Raw genomic sequence first — 26835 nt, 5'->3', positions numbered from 1 at the left:
TGATAATCACAAATCTACTCTTGTTTCTATAAGTTTGGCTTTTTTAGCCATATAATATTTGTCTTTCTTTTGTCTTTCTCTGTCTAACATAATGCCCTCAAGGTTCATCCGAGTTGTTGCAAATGACAGAATTATCTTCTTTCTCATGACTGAATAATTTTCTGTTGAACATACTGGTATGTGTATATATCATATCCTCTTTATCCAGTCATCCAGAAAAGGGTACTTAGGTTATTTTTATATCTTGTCTATTTTGAAAAAACCCTGCAATGAACATGGGCATGCAGATATCTCTTGGAGCTAGTTTTCACTTCCTTTGGAAATATTCCAAAGTGGGATTGCTGGATCATATCGTAGTTCTATTTTTAATTTTTTGAGGAGCCTCCATACTTTGTTTCCTGTAGTGGCTGCACCAACTTACATTCCTACTAACAGTGTAGGAGGGCTCCCTTTTCTTCACATCCTCTCTAACACTTGTTATCTCTTGTCTTTTTGATGATGATAGCCATTCTGACAGGTGTAAGGTGGTATTTCATTGTTGTTTTGATTTACATTTCCCTAATAACTAGTGATGTTGAGCATCTTTTCATGTACCTGTTGGCCATCTGTATGTCTTCTTTGGGAGAATGTCTTTTCAGTTCTTCTGCCCATTTTAAAAATTGGATTGTTTGTTTTTTGCTATTGAGTTGTATGAGTTTTTTATATGTTTTGGAAAATAAACCCTATCAGATATACGATTTGCAAATATTTTCTCCCATTTCATAGGTTGCCTTTTCATTTTGATAATTATTTCTTCTGATGTGCAGAAGCATTTTAGTTTGTGGAGTCCCCCTTATTAATTTTTGCTTTTGTTGTTATATCCAAAAAATGGTTGCCAAGACCAATGTCAAGGAGCTTTTCCCCTGTGTTTTCTTCTAGCAGTTTTATGTTTAAATCTTTGATCTACTTTGAGTTAATTTTTGTGAATCGTGTAAGATAGGGATCTGATTTCATTCTTATGCATGTGGTTATCCAGCTTTCCCCACACCAAGTATTGAAGAGACTGTTCTTTTCCCAATGAGCATTCTTGGCTCCCCATGAAATATTAATTTACTGTATATTTGAGGGTTTACTTCTGGATTCTCAATTCTGTTCCATTGGTCTGTGTTTCTATTTTTAAGCCAATGCCATACTGCTTTGATTACTATAGCTTTGTAATATGGTTGAAATCTGGAAGTGTGACACCTCCAGCTTTGTTCATCTTTTTCAGGATTGCTTTAGCTATTCAGTCTTTCATTGTTCCATACAAATTTTAGTGTTGTTTTTCTATCTCTGTGAAAAAATGCCTTTCGATTTTGATAAGGATCGCATTGAATATACAGACAACGTTGGATAACATGGACATTTTAACAATATTGATTCTTCTGATCCATGAACATGGGTTTTTTTCCATTTGTTTGTGTCTTTTTCAATTTCTTTCATCAAAATCATGTTCTTTTCAGTGAACAGATCTTTCTCCTCCTTGGATAAATTTATTCCCAAGTACTTTATGGTTTTTTGTGCTATTGAAAATGGGATTTTTTTCTTTATTTAGATTTTTTTTATTAGTGTATAGAAATGCAACTGATTTCTGTATGTGATTTTGTATCTTGCAACTTTATTGAATTCACTGATTAGTTCTAACAAGTTTTTGATGGAATTTTTAGGATTTTCTATATATAAGATCATATCATGTACAAAAAAGACAATTTTAGTTCTTTCCAATGTGGGTGCCTTTTATTTCTTTTTCTTGCCAGATTGCTCTGGATAAGACATCTGGTAACTATGTCAAATAGGAGTGGTCAGAGTGAGCACTCTTGTCTTGTTCCTGATATTAGAGGAAAAGCTTTCAGACTTTCACTGTTGAGTATGATGTTAGTGGTGGTCCTGTCATATATTGCCTTTATTATGTTGAGGCATGTTTTATACTGAAATTGGTAGATGTTTTTATTATGAAAGGATGAATTCATTTTCAATGAATACTTCTGTTGAGATGAACATATGATTCCTATCTTTTATTCTATTTATGTGATATATCATATTTATTGATTCCCTGCATCACTGGAATAAATCCCACTTGATCATGGTGTATGATCTTTTTAATATGCTGTTGAATTTGGTTTGCTAATGTTGGTTAGGAATTTTTGCATCTAAGTTAATCTGGGATATTGGTCTGTAGTTTTCTTATAATGTCCTTTCCTGGCTTTGGTATCAGGATGATGCTGACCTTGTAAAATGAATTTGGGAGTGTTCTCTCCTCTTCAGTTTTTTGGAAGAGTTTGAGAAAGATGGGTGTTCATTTTTCTTTTTATGTTTTGGTAGAATTCATCAGTGAAGCCATCTGGTCCTAGGCTTTTCTTTGTTGGGAGGTTTTTGATAATAATTAAATTTCCTTGCTCATTTTTCATCTGTTCATACTTTCTATTTCTTCTTATTTCAGTCTTGGTAGGTTGTATGTTTCTGGGAATTTATCCATCTCTTCTAGGTTATTAAATTTGTTGGCATGTAGTTGTTCATAGTAGTCTTTTATGATTCTTTGTATTTTGTGATATTAGTTGTAACATTTCCTTTTTCATTTCTGATTTTATTTGTCTTCTCTCTTTTATTCTTAGTCTAGCTAAAGGTTTGTCAGTTTTGATTATCTTTAAAAAAAAAAAACAACCCAGCTCTTAGTTTTGTTAATCTTTGTTTTTTCCTGGTCTCTCTTTCTAAAATTTCTTCTCTGATCTTTATTATTTCATTCTTCTGCTAACTTTGGGCTTAGTTTGCTATTTTTCTAGTTCCTTGAGGTGTAGAGTTAGGGTGTTTATTTGAGCTTTTTTTGTTTTGTTTTTAGTCTAGGCATTTGTCTATAAACTTTCCTCTTATTCCCTCTTAGCATTGCTTTTGCAGCATCCCATAGGTTTTTTTTGTTTTTGTTTTTGTTTTTTTTTTTTTGCAGTACACAGGCCTCTCACTGTCGTGGCCTCTCCCATTGCGGAGCACAGCCTCCGGATGCGCAGGCTCAGCAGCTGTGGCTCATGGGCCCAGCCGCTTTGCGGCATGTGGGATCTTCCTCGACCGGGGCACAAACCCGTGTCCCCTGCATCGGCAGGCGGACTCTCAACCACTGCTCACCAGGGAAACCCCCATAGGATTTTGCATGTTGTATTTCCATTTTCATTTGCTTCAAGATATTTTTTTATTCCCCTTTAGGTTTCTTCTTTGACCTATTGGTCATTCAAGAGAGTGTCATTTAATTTCTAGATATTCATGAATTTTTCAGTTTTCTTCCTGTCATCAATTTCTAGTTTCATACCATTGTGGTCAGAAAAGACACTTGGTATGATTTCACTCTTCTTAAGTTTGCTAAGGCTTTTTGTGTCCTATCACATGATCTATCCTGGAGAATGTTCCATGTGCACTTGGGAAGAATGTGTGTTCTGCTGTTTCTGGGTGGTGTGTTCTGTACGTGCATGTTAGGTCCATTGGTCTAAAGTATGGTTCTAGTCCAACTTTACTTATACATTTCCTGTCTGGAGGTGTGTATATTGTTGAAAGTGGGGTATTGAATACCCTACTATTATTGTACTGTCTATTTCTCCCTTCAGATATGTTAATATTTGCTTAATGCAATTAGGTGTTCTGATGTTGGGTGCATATATATTTAGGATTGTTATATCATCTTGATGAATTGACCTATTATCATTATATAATGACCTTGTCTGTCTCTTGTTACAGATTTGGTTTAAAATCTATTTTTCTGGTGTAAATATAGTTATCTCTGCTTTCTTTTGGTTTCCATTTTCGTGGAATATCTTTTACTATCCCCTCACTTTGAGCCAGTGTGTGTCCTTAGAGTTAATGTGAGTCTCTTGTAGGCTACATATGGTTGGTTCTTGTTTTTCAATCCATCCACCTACTCTCTATCTTTTTTTTTTTTTTTTTTTTCTTTTTGCGGTATGCGGGCCTCTCACTGTTGTGGCCTCTCCCGTTGCGGAGCACAGGCTCCGGATGCGCAGGCCCAGCGGCCATGGCTCACGGGCCCAGCCGCTCCGCGGCATATGGGATCCTCCCAGACCGGGGCACGAACCCGTATCCCCTGCATCGGCAGGCGGACTCTTAACCACTGCGCCACCAGGGAGGCCCTACTCTCTATCTTTTGATTGGAGAATTCAATCCGTTTACATTTACATCAAGTAATTTGGTTGGATAAGGACTTATGATTGTGGTGGTGGCCAGAGCCAGTGGTGTGCACTCAGCTGCAGGGGTCAGTTGCAGACACACATGTAGTGGTGGAGGCCAGGAGAAGCAGCAGGGACAGGGTCAACCGTGAGGGTTCTGGCTGTCTGTGTGCACTAGGGGTTGCTGGATCATGCCATGGGTGCAGCAGTGGAGACAGATGACGAGTCTGGCTGGGGGCTTGCTGGTACACGGCTGGAGGGGAAGGGCCAGCTGCAGGGAGCACAGTGGTGCAGGTCAGTGACAGAAGACAGGGCCCAATTTGAGCCCACCAGCAGTTGTGGCGGCCTTGGCTCTCATGTGCTCTCTTATGGCTACACAGTCTCCCCTGAGTGTGCACACTGTAGTGGAGGCTGGCAACGTGCACAACCCCACTGGAGGGGCTGGCCTCCAGTGCGTGCATGGTGGTGAGAATCAGCGGTGGGTATCTAGGCTGGAACTCATGCATCCACAGAAGCCTGGGATGGCTGCTGGTGTGGTGCCTGTGCTCTGGCAGGGGCACAGGGGAGGGACCGAGGAAAGACCCAGGTGGCTGGAGTCAGTGAAATATCTATGGGGTGAAAGCTGGAGAAATCTACAGGGGTTTGATGGTGGTAGTGCCACCTTTGGTTTCATCAGTGGCAACATCTGCTGGTTTTGTCTACAGAGCAGGGCACTATCACTTTGCTGTCTGGCTGCTCCTAGTAGCCCCTGCTTTTCTTTCTGTTTCTAGCCATGTCTGTATATCAGCTTTGCCAGTCTTGGTTGGGTATAAGTGAAACAGTACCTTTGCACGGTGCCCAGAATAGCTGGGGAACCTGATCGCTCACCCAGCTCTTCCTTTCCTGGAAGTGGAAAGTGAGCTCTAGATCTCCCAGAGCTATTTTTATTCATGAATAGCAATTGTTGATCTTTGTGAGTGGAAGGAGACTGGCATCTTCAAAATGATGATGTCACTCCCTTACAATCTTTTTTTTTTTAAAGATTTAAAATTTTTTTTAAATATTTAAATGATTTTTTAAAAAGCATTTTAAACGTATTAATGATCAAGTAGACTAAATATTTTTAAAGACATCCAACAAAAAAATAATAAACATTGCTAATCTAATTTTTATTATTGAATGTATTTTTTTCCAGTTGAATCTAATTTCTTTCCCATAGTGCTTCAGACAATATTAATAAGGTCAATAAACAGACCTTTAAATATAAACAGAGGAATGTTATTTTCTATTAGCATTAAAACACAGAGAAGAAAAAGAACATGGGAGAAAATAATAGGAAGGGCCCTTTAGGTTGGGCATGGGCCCAGGAAAGTCTTCTCTAAGTCACTTTGCAATTGTGGCCAGAAGGAAAAGGTGGCACTGGCTGGGTGTCCTGAGCCAGCATTTTAAGGAACAGAGGAAGGGCTGATGTGGGGAGTGAAGTGCACGGGTTTAAGGTTAGGTATCTGCTGCCTTCTGAAAAAAACAGGGCTTGGAGGAATCAGGCTTCTGACTGGGATCACGATGCTCTTAGGGGCACCTAAGGGCTCCTAAGAGCACCATGCCACATCCAGGCAGGAGACGAGGGCAGATCTGCTGGAGGCAAAACCAAAGAACAAAATGGGTAGACTCATTTTGGAGGGAGAACTGCCAGGACTTGCTGGTAGAATTGAAATGGATAGATATGTGTGTGAGAAGTGTCAAAAACGATTCCCAGATCTGTCTTGCAAAGCAGTGCTGTTCCGTAGACAATAGTTTGAAGGAATGAATGGCTGGGGACACCTGAAGGGCACCAGGGTTTCCTGAAAGGGTCAGAGGAAGGCTGAATTTCATGTTAACTATGCTCAGACTGTGCAGCCCTGAGGCTGCTAAGTGCAGACGAAGATGCAATCACACTCGACATTTTGGGTTGACTTTCAGCACATTGCTAAACCCTTTCCCTGGGTGCCAAACGGCAGAGGCCAAGCCCTGAACAGTGGGCTTGAGGGGACAGCAGATGACAGAGTAGTCCTGATGGGGGTCTGCCGGCCTCCCCGCCCCTGTGGTCACCTGCACCAGGGGTGCTCCATCAGCCTCTAAGTGCACAAGCTGTTCTTGGCCCTGCCTGGAAAACAGACAGTTGTACAGATGTCTGGAGGACGAACTCCTCCTCCCTCCCTGCTCTCTGTTTTCCTAGTGCAGTATTGAGCTTGTGGAAGGACATTGCACAGGATGTCAGTGCCAGAGTCGGAGCAACATGTAAGCCTGTGCGGGTGTGTGGGGGTGGTGATGAGGGGACGAACCTTAATCTTCCAACTGAAAGTATGTTATTAAACAGGGCAGGGGGAGGCAAGATGAAGATCTGTTTGGCTCATCTCCCTGTGTGTTAATTTAAATAACTAAGCAGTGATCATGGGAGCAGGCCTGTCAGCCGGGATGACAACCTTCCCCCCTCAGCCCTTCACTTAACCATCTTTTTCTCCCCACTTGCTCCATCCCTTCATCAATTTACAGTTCCCTGAAAGAACTTTAGTTGGTGCATAAACACCATCCATGGACCCGGATGTCATGGAAATGGAGGCAGGCATATTTAGGAATACAACAGTGGGGGCCTGTCCTCTTGGGCTTTTGGGCAGGGGACCAGGTTAACAGAAGGAGTGTTAGAGGGCTGTCTGAGCTGGGTCTTGAGGAGGTGTGGCTAGTGAGGTGAGGGGGAGTTGCAAGGATGTTCTAGACATAGGGACAAAAATGTGCAAAAATATGAAAATAGGAGTCAGAATGAAGTAGTATAAAAAATGTGTGATGATATCAGAATAGACCTAAAAGGTGGGCAAGGACCGATTTAAAAGGTCCCTGTATTCAGGGCTAGTTACTTCTGCTTTGGGCCACTGGGAAATTCTAGGACAAGGAGCAGAACATTTCCTGACCCCCTGACTGGCCACCTTTCTCCTTTCCTTCTCAGATGTCTTGGAGTAGGGATCACTGTTCTCTGTGGCAGGTCAGCAGCAAGTGGGGCTCATGGCTTCAGGCTGTTGCACTGTCTCTGTTACCTGTTTGTAAAAGCTGGTCCCTGATTGTCAAGGATCAGCCGGGTCAGACCCACTTCCCCTCATGGTCCTTCATCTTAATCCCTTGGCCTCTGAACACTGGGGCATGAACTCCATCTACAAGTGTTCACCGTCCTTCACTGTATAAACCTGTGCTGTCCTGTGCTCTTATCTCACCAGACCCTTCCTTTCCTCTCACATTAGGAAGACGCTAATACCTGTTATTTTAGCCTCTTGAGGTGCGTGGTGTACTCTCCCTTGGGGAGGTTGGACATATATTTTTCCCTATTCTGTAGGGGGTTGAACTGAGACTTGGGACCCTCTCAAAGACACACAGACCCAGAGGCACAGCTGGGCCAACAGAACATCAGGCCCTCCGGTGTTTTGCCTTCTCATCTCACTCCCGGGTTTCTTCTCTGAAAATTCTTCTGTTTCCATGGCCCAACCTATCTATTTACTTATATGCTGTAAAACACAAGCCCTTATTTCATCTTGTGTGGTCCCGGGTTCCCAGTGGCCTTTAGGACACCCCCTCATGCACATCTGCTGAGGTCTGAAATGTGGCCCAGAGTTCTTCCCAGATAGCAACTGCTTCCCTAGTTTTTGGTTGACCAAATGGTTCCTTTTCATTCTTTCTCTGTTATGTGGCACTGGCCCTTTTTTCCAGCCCTGGCTACCAGGGGCCGCCTATCCCTCAAGTCCTGCCCTGCCTGCCAGGCCACTCAGGCCCTTCACCTCTGCCGGGAATGTTGCACTTGGCTGACTCCTGGCTCTCGGGGAGCCATTCTGAATTATTCATTCTGAATACAGAAGCCAAAACCATTTAAAACACAGTCTGAGTTTCCCTTGTTAGGGATGCAGAGCTTGTTAACCAACTTACAAGTTCTTGACCTGACACCACTTGTGTGCAGGCTCTGGAATGATTCCACTTGGGTTGGAATCCTAACTGTGCCACTAATTGTGTGACATGGGAGAAGTTTTGTAACTTCATTTGTAAGATGGGTATAAAAATAGTACCCGTGTTCTAGGATTTTTGTAACTATAAGTGAAAAGAGCTTTTTCACAGCACACAGCCCAGAGGAGAAACCCGTTTAGTTATTGTCAGCCAGGCTGGGTCAAGGTCTCCACGAGAGCCGGGTGGACCCCACTCAGGCTTTCCAATGAAGGGATGAACTTCCCTTTTGTTACACGTTTTTCCTCCAGAGTCGTCAGTTTACATCCTTCCCACCCTCGGCCATTCCCCAACCTTGAATTGTTTTGGAACCCAGCACCTCTGGCTGCTCCTTCACTCTGTATCACACAGGGGTGTAAAGACTATTTGGAATATATTGACTTTCTTTTTAAGGGCTATGAGGTATCACTTGGTGTGTGTGTTAATGTTGCCCCCAGATGAACCAAAGATTTCTTGCTCTCTCTTCAAAGCAACCATAAAAGAGCTGTTCAGAAGATCTCATAAAAGGCATATGAAATGGAACATAATGTCTCACAAATTCAAAAGTTTTCACTCCCTTTTTAAAGTCACTTGTCAACAGTCCAAGTTTAACCAATTCACGTAGATTTCCTCATTGTCTGTTTCAGTCTGTATGCCATCATTTGTCAAGTCAGAAAGGTGGGGGGAGCTGCAGGTAAGAAACACATGAGTTGGCTATTGTCATGGGCTGAATGGTGTCCCCCCAAATTCACACATTAAAGCTAAGCCCAGGTTCCTCTGAATGTGACTATATTTGGAGATAGGTCCTTTAAAGGGGTAATTAAGTTAAACAGAGGTCTTTAGAATAGGTCCTAATCCACTACGACTGGTGTCTTTATAAGAAGAGGAGATCAGGACACAGACAGGCACAAAGGGAGACCGTGTGAGGACAGAAGGCGGCCGTCTGTAAGCCAAGGAGATAGGCCTCAGGAGACACCAGCCCTGCTTTGATCTCAGACTTCCAGCCTCCAGATCTGTGAAAAAATTCATTTCCGTTGTTTTAGCCACTGAGTCTATGACACTTTGTTTTGGCCGTCCTAGTGAACTCACACAGACATCAGTGAAAAGCTACGATGCCATACAAACCATCCCAGCCCACTCTGCACAGCTGTCACCTGCACACTCAATTCCTTATGAACTTGGAGAAGTACAAGTTACTCACTGATAAAGTCTGAAGTTTCAGAACTCACAGGTCACTTATGTCTACTAATGGTAAGGAGAGTGGAACCCAAATCCTCTTGTCGGTTTTCCTGTTTTATGCTCAGCTCCTCCACTACAAGTATCTGATCCTTTGCTCTATGAACTTGCATCCTGAAGACCAGTCAATGCTACTCGTAGGGTATTCACTGTGCTGGGGGTAAGACCAACCCAGAAAGGGACTTTGTAGGGCACATTTTATCATGCTATTTTCTAAAAGTAATGCAATTTTCCTAAGTCGATGACATTTGGGGACTGGTAGCCTTGAGCTCAGTAATTTCAACAATAGTGAGAGAAACCCTTCCTGATTCACAGAAACTCCATACAGTTCCAAAATATTTGGCCACTTAATGAGAATGATAGACTGACACAAAATAAGTTGCTAGAGTAGAAAATAGAGGATTCTGAAATATGAAGTGGAAAGAAGAGATTGATGGTCAGACCACAGTCATGGAAATCAAGAGGAGTGACACTGAGGGGCAGTTCTAGGTAGAAAATCACTGAGTCTCTGAGTTTGGGCAAAGAAATCCCCACTGTCCAGTGAAGCCAACAGAAAATTTAACCAAGTCCTTGCATTATGGAAGATGTAGCCGCCACTCTGTTGGGGCTCAGCCCTCTAGCATCACCCAGTACAGCAAGGGTCAGTCTACTCACCCATGTGCTCCAACACCACCCTTTCTATCAGCTCTCCAAAAGAAGGATGTGGTCATCATTTGAAAGATTCTGGGTTGTTAAAATATGTTAAATAACTTTATAAATCCTGCTGTAATTGTCCATTATCTGCAGCATTCAGAATTCTGGAAGAAGGGATTCAAGGATAGAAAACGGCAGCATCTGTGGTGTGGAAGACTTGCACTGGGGCTGCAGACCCTGTGGGCTTTAGGTCACTGGGCAGCATGCCCTCTGGCTTCTCTGTGAGAGAGGCTGAGGTTTTTCTATTCACTACTTCACTTACCCAGTCTTTATTATTTCCTTCCTTCAGTTAGCTTTGGGTCTAGTTTGCTCTTCTTTTTCCGGTTCCTTAATATGTAAACTTGGGTTATTGATTTGAAACTTTTCTTCTTTTTTTATTTTTATAAAGTTATTTATTTTATTTATTTATTTTTAGCTGCATTGGGTCTTCGTTGCTGCACACGGGCTTTCTCTAGTTGCAGCGAGTGGGGGCTACTCTTCGTTGCGGTGCGCGGGCTTCTCGTTGCGGTGGCTTCTCTTGTTGCAGAACACGGGCTTTAGGCACGCGGGCTTCAGTAGCTGTGGCACACGGGCTTAGTTGTTCCACGGTATGTGGGATCTTCCCAGACCAGGGCTCGAACCCGTGTCCCCTGCATTCGTAGGTGGATTCTTAACCACTGCGCCACCAGGGAAGCCCCTTTCTTCTTTTTTAATGCAGACATTGACAGCTCTGAATTTCACTCTGAGCACTGCTTTTGATGCATCCCATAGGTTTTCATATGCTATATTTTTGTTTCCATTCATCTCAAAGTTTTTTTCTCATTTCTTTTGTGATTTATTCTTTGACCCATTTGTTTTTTAGGATTGTGTTGTTTAATTTCCACATATTTGTGAAATTTTCCATTTTCCTTCTGTTATTGATTTCTAATTTCATTCCATTGTGGTCAGAGGAGATGCTTTGTATGATTTCAATATTTTGAAATTTATTGAGACTTGTTTTGTGGCTGTTCATATGGTCTATCTGGGACAGTGTTGTATGTGCCCTTGAAAAGAGAGCTGTTGTTGGATGAAGTTCTCTATATACGTCTGCTAGGTCTAGTTGGGTTACAGTGTAGTTTAGATCTTCTATTTCCTTGTCATTATTCTCTGGTTTTTCTAACCATTATTGAAAGTGGGATATTGAGGTCTCCAACTATTATTGTAAAACTGTCTATTTTTCCTGAGTTTTGTCAGTTTTTGCCTCATATATTTTTGAGGCTCTGTTGTGAGGTTCATATATGTTTATAATTTCTATATATTTTTACTGGATTGAGTCTGTTGTCATTATATAGTGTCCTTCTTTGTCTCTTGTAACAAATTTTATCTTTAGCTCTCTTTGTGTTATGTTTGGGTGGAATGCTTTTTTCCATCCATTCACTTTCAACTTATTTGTATTTTTGGAACTAAAGTGAATCCCTTGTGGATAGTATATAGTTAGTTCATATTTCTTTATTGATTCTACCAGTCTCTGCCTTTTAATTGAAGTGTTTGTTTCATTTAGATTTAATATAGCAACTGACAAGGAAGGATTAAAGATAATGTAGTAAGGGGTGTTGTTATGGGCCAAACTGTGTCCCTCCAAATTCGTATGTTGGAATCCTAACCCCCAGTACCTCAGAATGTGACTGTGTTTGGGGATAGGGTTTTTAAAGAGATGAGTAAGTCTATTTGCTTTCTGCTTTATTCATTTTTTGGTTCCTCAACTCTTAAATTATTGCCTTCTTTGGTATTTAATTGATTATTTTTTCTAGTGCACTATTTAAATGCTCACCTCACGTCTCATACTGCATATTTTTTTTTTTTTTTTTTTTTTTTTTGCGGTACGCGGGCTTCTCACTGTTGTGGCCTCTCCCGTTGCGGAGCACAGACTCCGGACGCGCAGGCTCAGCGGCCATGGCTCACGGGCCCAGCCGCTCCGCGGCATGTGGGATCTTCCCAGACCAGGGCACGAACCCGTGTCCCCTGCATCAGCAGGCGGACTCTCAACCACTGCGCCACCAGGGAAGCCCTCATACTGCATATATTTTTAGTTATGTTCTTAATGGTTACTCTGGGGATTTAAATTAATATCTACATGCATGACAATCTAGTTTGAATTAATGCCAACTTAGTTTCAATAGTATATGAAAACTTTGCTTCTATATTTCCGTTCCCCCTCTTATGTTGTTATTGTCAAAAATTACATCTTTATACATAGTGTGCCCAGTAACATAGACTTATAATCACCACTTTATGCATTTGTCTTTAAAATCATATAAGATAATAGAGAAGTTTATGAACCAAAAATAAAAATAATACTGGCTTTTATATTTACCTATGTCTTTACCAGTACTGGTATTCTTCATTTCTTCATGTAACTTCCAGTTACTGCTAGTGCTCTTTTGTTTCCACTTAAAGGACTGCCTTTAGTGTTTATAATAGAACAAGTCTGTCACAGTGAATGCCCTCAGTTTTTTGTTTATCTGGAATATCTTAATTTCTCCTCCATTTTTGATTATCTTACAAAATTATCTTAATTTTGATTATCATAATATGGATACTTTTTTCTTCCAGCACTTTGAATATGTCACTTTACTGCCTCTGACTTCCATAGTTTCTGATGGAAGTCAGTTGTTAATCTTATTTAAGACCTCTTGTTCATGAGATTATAATTATAATGTGTCTCAGTGTGGATCTCTTTAAGTTTATCCTACTTGGAGTTTTTTGAACTTTGATGTTAGATTAATATTTCTCATTAAAATGAAGACATTTTAGGCCATTATTTCTTCAAATGTTCTTTCTGCCCCTTTCTCCTTTTTCACTAGTTCTGGGACTCCCATTATATATGTTTTGGTATTCTTGATGGTGTCCCAGAGGTCTCTTAGGCTTTGTTCATTTTTATTCATTTTTTTCTCTCTGTCCTCAAACTGGATAATTTCATTTGACTTATCTTCAAGTTTGCTGATTCTTCCATCTTCTCAGATATGCTGTTGAAACTCTCTAGTGAATTTTTCATTTCAGTTATTTTTTTTTCACCTGTAGAATTTCTATTTGGTTCTTTTTATACCTTCTATCTCTTTATTGATATTTTATATTTGTTGAGATATTGTTCTCTAGGTTTCCTTAATTTCTTTGTCCATTGTTTTCTTTAGCTCCTTGATATTTAAGGCAATTGATTTAAAGTGTTTTCTAGTAAATCCAATGTCTTTGCTTCCTCAGAGACAGATTCTGTTAATTTCTTTTTTCCCCTATGAATGGGATATCTATTTTTGTGGGGTTATTTTTTTTTGTATGCCTCAATTTTTTGTTGAAAACTGGATGTTTTGATTATCATAATATGGTAACTAGAGAAATCAGGTCCTCCTCCATCCATAGAGTTTCCTGTTTTGCTTTTTGTGGTATTTTTGTTTGTGTAGTGAGTTTTCTCAACAACTTTTAAAAGTTTGTATTCTTTGTCATGTGTGGTCACTCTCATTAGCTTAATGGCCAGCTAGTGATTTGATACAGATTCCTTAATAACCTGGAGCAAGAAAAACAAAATAAAAGCTCTCTTAGTCTTTGCAGATAGACTCTGTGTGTATGTTGGAGTGCTCTTTAAAGTTTAGCCAGTTTACAACTTTGCCATAGCTTTCACTTCCTGCCTGTACAGATCCTGAGAGTCAGCCGGAGATGAGAACTTAGGGTCTTCTTGGGTCTTTTCTGAGCATGTGTCCAGTCCTGAGCATGCACATGGCCTTCTAGATTCTCTGGAATATGTGGGAGCTTTTCAGCCCTTATTTCCCCAAGTATCTCCTCCTCAGCCTCTCCTTCCTAGGCTTTCAGTCTGTCTGTTGCTTGCCCCAACTTTATCCATTTCCCCTGTGACTGTGGTGAATACATTTGCCTTTAAATGTTTTCAATAAATAACACCCTAGGAAGACACCTCTGAGTCAGTTGAAACAAAGGCAGACCCTTGAACCAATCCTTCAGGGACCCACCAGACAGATCAAAACAAGCAACTAACATTCTTTGAGAATAAGGTCCATATCATTCCTGTTACCAGCAACCTGCACGAGGAATGTGAGTTCCCATTTTCATGCCCACTGCAGAGCTAGAGAGTGGGGGCTGGTAACAGGGTAAGTTAAAATGCTACAGAACCTGCTTACTGGTTTTCAGGCATTTTTTGTTGTTGTTGTTAAGTTTTCTCTGGCTGTCGTAAGTTTTTTATCAGATTCCAGAGTTCCATAAAAAGTCAATGCTGACTGTTTTTGTTTTGCAGCTTATTCACTGCTTTTGTGGATGTTCCCTAGTCCCCCACTTCTACTGATGTCACCTTTACTTCTCCTCTAGGATTTTTAAAGCATTTACTGGGTGTTAGGCATTGTACTACATATCTGTATTGGTATTTGGTATGTCAGGACTTAACACTGTAAGATAAGCTTTATATAATCCCCTTTATAGGGAAATGTGGGCACATGAAGACTGAGCTGAGTGTTGGGGCTGGGTCTGTTTGATTTCACTGTCTATTCCATCTTCTCTGTAGCCCATGACACTGTTGATTGCATTGTGCTTTATGATTAGAGATGTACTTGAATTTCACTTTGAGAAAGGAATGTCTTTGCATAATTTTGCTGCTCCTTATTTGCAGCAGTCTTTTTATTGACCAAGCTTGTGTTTATTTTCCTACATTTTATTTATTAAGGTTTATTGCTGGGTGTGTGGATACACATAAAAAATTAACCAAAATGTTTCCACTCTCACATCAATCATTACAGTGCCTTCCTGAGGAACACAAGCATTAAAAAAGAAATAGCCATGTTAATCAAAATAAATCAGTAAAGTTTATATCCCTTTTTGATAAGAAATATGGCTAAGTTTGTAAAATTATCACACATCTACTAGTTTTCCCAAAATATAGAAGAATTCCTAGCATCTTCTTTCTAACAGCTGAAGAAGAATGAGAATCCTAATAAATAGTGCAAGTTCAGAGAGGATTTTCAGCCAGAATAATTCTGATGGTTGGTCCCTTGTACATCCCTATTACATTGAAGAGTACAAAATGAATCAATTAGATTTAGAATGACTTATGAAATGTGTAACTCAAGCTGGAAGTAAATTGTAGAATTTGGCTTCATTGCTAAAAGGAAGAGCTTCATTATGTTATCTCAATAACAGTTTTGTGGTTTTTTTTTAAGTATGGAACTTTACAATTGTATAAACCAAAACATGCATCATTTTAGTATAGTCTTATTGGAACTTTCAGATAATGCCCTAAGTTCTGCTTTCTGCAAGCTTGCACTTCACTGAATTTAAATTCTATTGCCTTTTAGACAACTGCACACTTTATTCTTCTGCTCTCCACTGGCTGCTGCCCACCCCAACCTGGGCTGTACCTGCTGATCTTGGTATCTCATCTCATCTTTATCACAGGCAAAGGCCCTGCTTTAGCTTTGGGTAGGGTCAGGGTTAGTGCTAAGATGGAGATCCCTCAGGAGGGCGACTAACCAGGATAAGCACCATGGCCAGGCCCTGAAGGAAACTAGGCTTGCAGTTCTGGTTTGGATCAAACTTAATTACAATAGATCTACAACTGTCACCAAAGGGACCAGTATACACAGGTTAGTTAGTAAAAAGATGGGGTGGAAGTGGCTGAACCTGGCTATGACCTCTGGGTTCCAACATACATTGTTCCCAACTTGTCAATGTTTAGATTTAAAAAGCTCAGTTTTTACATAGCTGAGCTTTAGAATGTTTTCCTCAAAACATTATTATGAATTGTAGTTAGTTTCAAGGAAAACCAGCGATGCCTAACTGACAAATAATAAACATGGTATATCACTATTTATCACGATACACGGAATAATGATTGTTTATAAGAAGAGAAATGCATTCATACATTTTTTTATTGAATGAATAAGTTTGCAGCTCTTCCTGAGCACAGGAGTATAGAAGAGAAAGCTCCAGTAAACAGGATTTTGACATCAGGCAGAGCTCTTGAGGAAGTTTCTGATGGAGAAGCAGGGCTATCTCTATTTCTAGCGCTAGTGACTCAATAAATACACATGAGTAGACATGTTATATTAATAAAAAGACCAGTTCTTTGTAATACCTGAGTAAACTTCTTTTATTTGCAAATCTAGAGGTAAATCAAATATAAGGAAAACAGGCATATAACCCTCAGAACTGGGCTTCCTTTCAGAGACCTTCCCCCGACGACCCAGCACAACAGGTACTCCTCATGCAGATATTAATCTATAGCTTCTTCATCTCTGAGGATGTGACTCAGGTGTAGAGCAAGGAAGACTCTCTAGAGTGTTGAAGGAGCCCTGCACAGCCCCATCCAGGTGGGAATAAGCCAGAGGCAGCATAATGAGCCTACAGAAAAATAAAGATGTTGCCTACAAAGAGCCAGCTGAGAGTGCCAGCTTTCCTCCATCTCCAATGCTGGCAGCCCTTCAGCTGGGTGCAACCATAGTAAACAGAAAGTTATGTACATTAAGTATTCTTATGTTCCTTACAAAGACTCACTTGGAAAAGTATCAGCCAAATTAAGCCTCATCTCTTTCCCATAACACCAATCATTAGGTCCTATGTTAGTATTGAATTTCAAGAGTCCCCAAATAAATTTCATATATTGCCTGAGAGTCTTGATAGGAAGGTGATGTTTCCACTGAATGACCAGTGGAAGCATGTTATTCAGCCATAAAAAAGAATGAAATAATGCCATTTGCAGCACCATGGATGAACCTAGAGATTGCCATACTGAGTGAAGTAAGTCAGACAGAGAAAGACTATCATATGATATCACTTATATGTGGAATGTAAAATGTAACACAAATGAACACATTGAAGAAACACAAACAGATATAGAGAACAGACTTGTGGTTGCCAAGGGGGAGGGGTGGGGGAGAGGAAAAAAAAAAAAGTGGAGACGCAGCCTGCAGCTCAGTCACTGACCAAGCCAGGCCACCTTGCCTGAGGCATCTGGTCCATTTCATTATCAAGCCTGTGATTTTCATGACAGTGAATATTTTGTGAGCTATTTATAAGTTGACCAAACCAAATTTCTTTCTCAACTTTGTGAAAATTATTTAACAATTGGTTATTGGATTAGTAATATTATTATTATTTTATTTTATGGAAACTACTGTGCTAGTTTTCTATTGTTGCTGTAACAAATTACCACAGACTTAGTGGCTTTCAAACTATACAAATTTATTATCTTACTGCTCTGGAGACCAGAAGTCTGAAACAGGTCTTATGTTGCCAGGATTGTGTCTCTTCTGGATTCTCTAGCGGAGAATTATTTCCTCACTTTCCCCAGCTTCTGGAGGCTGCCTGCATTCCTTCATTCATGGCCCTGCATCACTCCTTCCACTATCACTGCTTCCAGCATCACATCTCCCACTTCAACTCAGACACTCCTGTCTCCTTATAAGTAGCCTTGTGCTTACATTGGGCCTGCCCAATAATTGGGGTAGTCTCCCCATCCCCAAATCCTTAATTTAATCTCATCTGAAAAGTCCCTTTGGCCATGGTAGGTATCACGTTCATAAGTAGGAAGCATCAGGACATGAACATCTTTAGGGAATCATTATTTTGCTTACCACAATCTGTGTTCTGCCCCCCAAATTCATGTCTGTCCCATGTGCAAAAAATATTAATCTCATTCCAATATCCCCCCAAAGTCTCAACTCATTATGGCATCAAAGTCCATAGTCTCAACTAAATCTCATTAGCTCCAAAGTTCCAAATCTCATCATCTGAATCATCTAAATCAGCTATGTGTGAGGATTTGGGTATGATCTAGCCTGAAGCACAATCCTCATCTGTGAATTTGTGGAACTCAATAAACAAGTTAATTACCCACAAAATACAATGGTGGGACAAGCATAGGATAACAGTTAAAGATATTCCCATTTGAAAGGAGAGAAAATAGTAGGAGAAAAGGAAGCACTATTCCCCCCCAAATTTCTAAATCCAGTTAGGCAAACAACAGTAGGTTTTAAGGCCTGGGGCTAATCCTCCATGATTAAGGCTCTGCCCTTAGAGTCATCCTGCCTTTTTCATGAAGGGTAGCACGTGTTTGCAGTTGAGTAGTTTCTTTCAACCTATTTCCTGCCTGTAGAATGTTGGTGTTCTGACAGCCTTCTTCCATTTTGGCCTCTATCTGTCCCATTCAGCCCAAACTGACAGTGTTTCTGCTGCTATAAAATTTTTAAGAATCATTTACATCTCCTGTGTATGTCTTAAGAATTTACACTACTAGACCTCCTTCATAAATCTTTCATGGATAATCCTTTTGCTTACATGGCTGAGAGGACCCATGAGTCACACATCTAATTTCCTCAAAGAGTCTGAGGCAGTAGCAAAAGGTCCAACCACACCCTTGGCTTTCCCTTAAGAGTATGTTTTCCTGACAATGAATCTCCTAATTTATAGCATCTTTTGCAACGTGGATAAACTGAGAATTTCCCAAATCAAGTCTTGGTCCCTTTTTTGTTGGCAGTTCTTACCTTAATCTGTCTCTTCTCACATTTTACTATAAGCAACAGGAAGAAAAAACAGGCCACAACTTTAACACTTAGCTTGGACTCTCCTCATCTAAGGGTCCGATTTCATCATTGTATCAGTTTCCTGTGGCTACTGTAACAAATTACCACAAACTTGGTGACTTAAAACACATTTACTGCCTTACATTTCTGGAGACCATGAGTCTGAACTCGGGTTTGGCCAGGCTGTACTCCCTCTGGAGGCTCTAGGACAAAATCCGTTTACTTGCCTTTTCCAGTATCTAGAGTGGCATGCCTGCGTTCCTTGGCTCAGGGCATCTTCCTACATCTTCAAAGCCAGCAGCACAGCATCTTCAAAAATCTGTGCTTTCATCACGTCACCTTCTTTCTTTTATCTATGTACAATTTCCTTTGCCTCTCCCTTATAAGGATCTTTGTGACTGCATTTAGTGCCCACCTGGTTAATCTCCCCATCTCAAGACCCTTAATCACATCTGTTAAAGACCCTTTTCCCATATAAGGTAATGCTTACAACTTCCAGGAATTAGGACCTTTTATCTTTAAGGGGCATTATTTAGCCTACTGCAATCTTTTACAAGTTCCGCTTTCCACGTAAGCTTTCTGTCACTATACAGCGAGAATCTCCTTTCCTCCAAGTTCCAGTTTCCTCATTTCCTTCTGTGACCTCACCATTAGGGCCTTTGATGTCCATATTGCTACCAACAGTTTGTTTATGACCATATAATGTAGGTCTTCTCTACCATGTTTCTCACTGCAAGTTCTCATTACAGAATCATTAACATTCACATTTCAATTAACAGTCTGTTCAACGTAGTCTATGCTTTTTCTATAATGAATCTCAAAATTCTTCCAGCCTCTTCCCACTGCCCAATTCCAAATCACTTCTACTTTTTTAGGTATTTGTTACAGTAGCATCCCACTTCCAAGTACCAAATTTTGTATTATTTTCCTATTGATATTGTAGCAAATTATCACGAATTTATTGGTTAAAACACAACCAATTTATTATCTTATAGTTCTGGAGGTCGAAATTCCAGAAAAGGTCTCACGAGGCTAAAGTCAAGCTGTAGGCAGTAGGATTGCATTCCTTCTGGATTCTCTAAGGGAGAATCCTTTCCTTGCCTCTTCCAGCTTCTAGAGGCCACCTGCATCCCTGGGTTCATGACCACAATCCCATGGCCTCTGCTTTTGTCATCACATCGCCTTTGACTCTGACACTCCTGCCTTCCTCTCATAAGGACTGCTGTGATTCTCCTGGGCCCATCTGGATAATCCAGGATAAACTCCTCTCTCCCAAGGGCCTTAACTCAATCACGTCTGCACAGCCCTTTTGCTATTTAAGATAACATGTTCACAAGTCATGAGGTTTGGGGGATTAGGACATGGACATCTTTGCAGGACCATTATTCTGCCTACCACCACACCTTCTATTGCACTGAATATTCTCAAGTAAATGAAGAAGGCTCAGATCTGGAGAGCATATTGGGTAGAAATCTCTTTACACACCTATTAACTATTCTTGTTTTTTTCAGAGAACAAAGCAGCTGTTATTATTTCTCTTTTTCAAATGGAAAGGCTGGACCAGAGAAGTTAGGCAGTTTTACAAAGTTGCACAATTCATTAATGGCAAAGCTACTCTAGAATTTGGCTGTTTTTTTGTCTTTTTGTTTGTTTGTTTGTTTTGCAGTACGAGGGCCTCTCACTGTTGTGACCTCTCCCGTTGCGGAGCACAGGCTCCGGACCCGCAGGCTTAGCGGCCATGGCTCACAGGCCTAGCCGCTCTGTGGCCTGTGGGATCTTCCCGGACCAGGGCACGAACCGGTGAACCCTGCATTGGAAGGCGGACTCTCAACCACTGCGCCACCAGGGAAGCCCGAATTTGGCTGTTTTAACACCTGAAGCACATGCCACTGCGGGCTGCCCCTGGGCAAGCAGAGAGCTCTCTAGGGAGTTTACATCCGAGTTGAAGCAAACAGCTTAACTCACAAAATGCCCTTTTTCTTACCCTAAAATTACGATGTGCAAAAATGGGATATTATGTTCCAATAAGTCAATGCCTGAATGTCTTTAGAAACAGAAATTTGACCTTTGGGGAAAAAAAGCTGGATCCTTGGATCTACCAGTAATTCAGTAAGTTTTTCCATAGGCATATTCCTTAACCTTTTGAGAAAAGTAAGGGTTTCTAGGAGGTGACCTGGCTGGCTCCTTTGAGCTCTGACAGTCCACATTCCATGGAGTGCTCTGATCTCAATTCTGTGTGAAGGAGGTTGGTTGTACATCAAGGGACACTGCATTTTAAGAACCCCATGAATGGAAGGGTCCCTCTTATCTAGAGATATTATTTGAATACTATAAAAGCATAGGCCTTTTTTGAAATACTTAAAGGATCAAAAATTTAGGTGTTGTTCTCTTACTAAGATTGAAACATTTGCTATTGGAGAATTTATCTGAATAATACATTCACTCCTTAGAGGAGAGACACTATCATAGATGAAGTATGTTTTTCCGATGTTTGGAATTCAAATTCTAAAGAGGTCTATTAAAATGGGGAACAATCTGTGAGGCTCTAATGTTAGCATTTATCAAGATGGTAATTGTAGAATTATCTTTTTTATGTTTTCACTGGAATTATTTTTTCCTTCAAAAGGGTTTTCTGGGCTTCCCGGTGGTGCAGTGGTTGAGAGTCCGCCTGCTGATGCAGGGGACACGGGTTCGTGCCCCGGTCCGGGAAGATCCCACATGCTGTGGAGCAGCTAGGCCCGTGAGCCACGGCTGCTGAGCCTGCGTGTCAGGAACTTGTATTCCGCAACAGGAGAGGTCACAGCAGTGAGAGGCCCACGTACCGCAAAAAAACAAACAAACAAACAAACATAAAAGGTTTCTTTTTACATCCAGCTAAATTCTGTCCACCTGTCTCTACCCACCCTCTCTCCTCCTGCTATATGCTAAAAGCAGACTCCTTGGTATACATTCCTTGCCATCGTTAAATGTTGTCAGTGCAGTGGTTTTGACCTAGATCTCAGGACCAAACAGCTAGAATAAAACAAGACACCAGATGCTGAGACCACAGTGACAGAAAGGATGGCTCCTCACCTCTCTTATAAACACACGGTGTTGGCCAAGAAAGAGGAGTATGTGAGGAAAAGGAGGAAAAGTCAGGAGTGGGCAGAGTCAAGTCTCCCTGAGGGGTCTACTCTGACAAGTAAGGGCAAGCAACAGGAATGCAGGTGGCAGTGCCTCCAGTGGCCCTGGGGATCAAAGCAGAGACCCAGCACCAAGCAGTGGGGAGAGGAGTTAACTGTGATTCACCACATCATCAAGAATTCAGCCAACAGATCTGGCTTCAAGGCAGCCTCCAGACCCAGTGGGCCATAGAGTGTTTTCTGGGGGACAGAAGCCCAGTTATGTGAGCTCCAAGACATGGCAGTGTCTGGAGAGAAGATTCTGCCATGGAAGGATCATCTCCACGTCACCCTGCTGGTGGGAGTCCAGCCCATAGTTGTTGATATTATTGGGGGCAACTTGAAGACTGCAGCACTGGGTCTGCTGGTTGAAGTCTGCTGTGCATACAGCAGGGCTTGGACAGTCAGGACCACCTGAAGCACCCTGCCCCCCCTCACACTGTTCCCACTGGCTGAGCCCAGCATCTTCCTTACACCAAGGCCATCAACTGTTGGAACAGAGGCCGTAGACCAGCACTGAGATGTACTTTTCTAATTGGAAGCGTTCTCTGTTCTCCCACATCACCATTTCTTCATGTGCTTACTTTCATATTTATTGCTTTGTACCTGGCACTATTGCTTTATATATACTTTTTATTTCCCTACTATAAATTTGCTTCTCGGCCTCCCTGGTGGCGCAGTGGTTGAGAGTCCGCCTGCCGATGCAGGGGACACGGGTTCGTGCCCCGATCCCGGAGGATCCCACATGCCGCGGAGCGGCTGGGCCCGCGAGCCATGGCCGCGGAGCCTGTGTGTCCGGAGCCTGTGCTCCGCAACGGGAGAGGCCACAGCAGTGAGAGGCCCGCGTACAGCACAAAAAAAAAAAAAAAAAAAAAAAAAAAAAAAAAAATTTGCTTCTCAAAGAAATTCTAGATTTACTGAGTCATGGTGATTTTATTCTCTAGAACATATTTGACTCACTTAAGTTTTCTGCCCCACTATTGCTTTGTTTAACAAATGGCTTAAGTTTACTAACAAGATAAAGTAACACTATTTTCCTTTATGTTGTCCTTCTCACAGGCTGTGGTTTTTAAGTCCTGTTTTCTTAATTCTAATAAGTAAATATTCCTTTACCTTCCCCATTTTGTAGTCTCTAATAATAATCCTTTTACATAGTTTATGCTTGAAGATGTCCACACATATACAAATATATGTATATGTATATTACACACACACACATCTGCATGCTAGAATTAAATATTTACCTTTCAAAGTCATGATTATGCAGAGATTTTAAAGATGTGGGAAATACCCCTGCTCTAATGTTAGGTAAACAGAAGACTGAATTTTATAAACCAAGAACAAAAAGAAAACATCTGTAGCTGTGAAGAAATCTGGACAAAGTGTACCAGGTGAAATTATAAGTGAAATGATATGTATTTGTAATTTTCTTCTTTATAACTTTTCTGTATTTTCCATATTCTTCTACGAATATAGCTGGCATATAATTTTAGATATCATCTCCCCACCTGAATATGAGACTTTTGTGGTATATTCTCATCCATGTGCACTCACACCCTCTGGAACTCACTCCATTTTGGGGAGAGTGGTACCCCCAGGCAGAGGCAGCAGATTTCCTCTCCGTGATGGGCACATACCTTCCTTCCACTGACGTGTTTTAGCTCCATTCAGAGAATACATGAATTGACTACTCCATCTGCAATCATCAAGTGTGAATTACATGCCCAATTTAATAGCAAAAAAGTTAAGCTATCTTAAAAGAAGGAAGCAGTAAGGGCAAAAATGACTGTGTTTACATTTTTATTCTCACCCCAGGCACATGGGCAAGATCCAGACTTAATATAACAAAATAGAATTGTAACGTCTGTTTAAAGTTGAAAATTGTGCAATTTGATTTCATTTTATGCAATTACATTTCATTTTAAATAATAGAATTAAACACTAAGAACAGAAGACTAACTCATTAAAGAAATTTAGATTTACTACTTAATTAGTAAATCTGTAGGGAAATAAAAGCACCACAGCATGATGACTCCGCAAGTACAAACAGAGCTTTGGGTCACACAGCCTGGGGGGCACGTGCCATTAGGGGCTCTGCATTCTTGTCCGGATCCCTTAATATCCATGCCTCACTTTCTTACCTTGAAACTGGGGTGATAATAGCAATACATTGTGCTATTCTAATTAGATATGTTAATGCAGGTGAAGCACTTAACACAGTCCCTAGCCCAGACCAGCAACTCTTATGATCAGCACTGTTTTAGTCATTGGTGACAGTGGTAGTGGATGGTGGTATGATTATTTGGAAGACCAGACTTGGATTAAAAACCATAAGAAAGTTGCTATCATAACACAATTTCACTTATTCTATAGTTTCATGACATCAGCCCAGTACACAGTAATTATAGCCAGCTTCTGGTTGAAACTTGGACTGTGTATTTATTCCATATTTATACTTTTGAACTTATAAATTATTTTAGAACATACATATATTTTCAGCCTTGTCAAGGGAAGTTTTATTGATTACTGTGGGTAAGTGATGGGAGAATAAAAGAATAAATTATCTTTAAAGGCATCTCAAATTGCTTTACAAGCAGTAATGTATGTACAGACACTCCCAAGCCACATAACTCCTGAGTAGATTTGATTTAAACCTTATTTCTAAATGATATTCATCTACAATGCAATCCTGTGTAATTTGGTGGGACAGTTTAGACAATTTCATAAAAGATAGTAATTAAAATAATGAGTGAAGTGCTTAATATGGCTTTCGAAATGTGATGTCCAGTAAATAGCCAGAGTCAGTGAGTCATTGAAAGGTCCCCATCTCTTGTTTTTCAGCTTGACCATCTCAGCAGAGTGCCCAATGCAACTTGAAGACTTCCCGATGGATGCCCATGCCTGCCCTCTGAAATTTGGCAGCTGTAAGTTATTTTCACAAGTAAGAATCATGGATATATTTTGGGGGTTATGTCCCCCAAAGACAGAGAAGCATTTAGGTTCTATATGTGAGTAAGAATGAGATGAGCTGCAGTCTGCTTGGGAAGGCTGGAGAGTATTGTGGGACACACACCAGGCTGGTTTCCTTGCTTGTAACTGAGAATGCAAGTGGAGGCACTTGCCCGTTAGGGTATGCTCCTCAGGAAGCAGTTCCCCACCCCTAGACCTGCACCAGGCAATTCTTTCTTGTCTTCACTTCTCAGATTGCAGGTCACCTCCTCTAACAGGCCTTAATGACCCAATTTCGGTTACCCACCTGATAACTCCTTATTGCATAGTAGTTATTGCTATGCTGAATCATTTCTTCTCAGATGTTCCATATGAACATTTGATTATTTATATGTGGGTTATTTAATTTTTAAACAGTTTGGGGATTTTCCTGTTATCTTTCTGTTACTGATTTCTAGTTTAATTCCATTATAGTCAGAGGACACCCTCCATATGGTTTCAACTTTCTTTACATTTATGGGGGTTTATTTCATGACTCAGAATAGGATTCATTTTGATATTTGTTCTGTGAACACTTGAAAGTCATGTGTACTTTGCAGTTGCTTGGTGGAATGCTCTACAAGTATTGATTAGATCCTGTTGATTATGGTGTTGTGAGTTCTATGTTGTTTGCTGATTTTCTGTCTACATCAATTGTTGAGAAAGGTGCTGAAATCTCTGACTGTAATTGTGCAGTTGACTATTTCTACTTTCAGTTCAGTGGGTTTTTTGTTTCATGTATTTCTCAGGTGTTATTTGGTGTATACACATTCAGGATTATAATTTCTTGTGGATGAATTAACCCTTTATGATTGCATAATGTTCGTATCTGTCTCTGGTAATTTTCTTTGCTCTGAATTCTACTTTACCTGAAATCCATATGGCCACTCTTTCTTTCTTTTGATTAATATTTGAATGATGTATATATTTCCATATGTTTACTCTAAGCATCATTACGTTAAAATGAGCTTCTTGCAGATGGTATATAGTTGGGTCATATTTTTTAATTCACTTTGCCAGTCTTTATTTTCAATTGGTGTATTTTCATAATTTACATTTTATGGAACTATTGGTATGTCACGACTTAAGTCTGTCATTTTATTTGATTTTTTGGTCTTCCATTCTCTGTTTTCCATTTCTCTATTTTCTTTTTCCTGACTCCCTGTGGGTTAGCTGAACATTTATTATGATGCCATTTTTATTTATTTACAGTGTTTTTGTGTATATCTTCTTGTACATCTTTTATTTTAATTTTATTTATTTATTTTTATCTGTGCTGGGTCTTTGTTCCTGCGCGCGGGCTTTTCTCTAGTTGCGGCAAGTGGGGGCTACTCTTCATTGCGGTGCACGGGCACGGGCTTCTCATTGCAGTGGCTTCTCTTGTTGTGGACCATGGGCTCTAGGTTCTAGGCTTCAGTAGTTGTGGCACACGGGCTCAGTAGTTGTGGCTTGCGGGCTCTAGAGCGCAGGCTCAGTAGTTGTGGTGCACGGGCTTAGTTGCCCCGCGGCATGTGGGATCTTAGTTCCCTGACCAGGGATCGAACCCATGTCCCCTGCATTGTAACAGATTCTTTACCACTGGACCACCAGGGAAGTCCCTAGCCATTCTTTTGGGATAGATTGCTGGCAATAAATTCTCTTAGTTTTTCTTCATCTGAAAATACCTTGATTTCTCCCTTCATACCTGAAGAACATTTTTAATGAATATAAGATCCTGTTCTGACAGTTCTTGTGACATTTGAAAAATGTGCTACTTTGCTGTTGCCTCCATGGTTTCTGATGAGGAATCTGCTGTAATTCAAACCATATTCTCTTTATAGGTGAGATATCTTTTCTCTCTCTCTATTTATTTATTTATTTATTTTTGCAGTACACGGGCCTCTCACTGTTGTGGCCTCTCCCGTTGCGGAGCATAGGCTCCAGACGCGCAGGCTCAGTGGCCATGGCTCACGGGCCTAGCCGCTCCGCGGCATGTGGGATCTTCCCGGATCGGGGCACGAACCCGCGTCCCCTGCATCGGCAGGCAGACTCTCGACCACTGCGCCACCAGGGAAGCCCTCTTTTCTCTCT

At 40.9% G+C, this 26835-nt stretch overlaps 1 protein-coding gene across 1 annotated transcript in view; it reads left to right on the top strand.

Moving 5' to 3' along the window:
- GABRA5 (gamma-aminobutyric acid type A receptor subunit alpha5) overlaps positions 1-26835 on the top strand; it is a 103417-nt gene that overhangs the window by 36779 nt on the left and 39803 nt on the right. The window contains exon 8 of the mRNA XM_060095103.1: positions 24619-24701. Within this exon, the coding sequence (XP_059951086.1) occupies positions 24619-24701 (83 nt within the window). The remainder of the gene's footprint in view (positions 1-24618; positions 24702-26835) is intronic.

This window comes from Mesoplodon densirostris, chromosome 4 (genome assembly GCF_025265405.1).
Source record: "Mesoplodon densirostris isolate mMesDen1 chromosome 4, mMesDen1 primary haplotype, whole genome shotgun sequence".
NCBI lineage: Eukaryota > Metazoa > Chordata > Mammalia > Artiodactyla > Ziphiidae > Mesoplodon > Mesoplodon densirostris.
The sequence above is the reverse complement of the archived record's forward strand: the minus strand, read 5'-3'. Positions and strand labels throughout refer to the sequence as shown.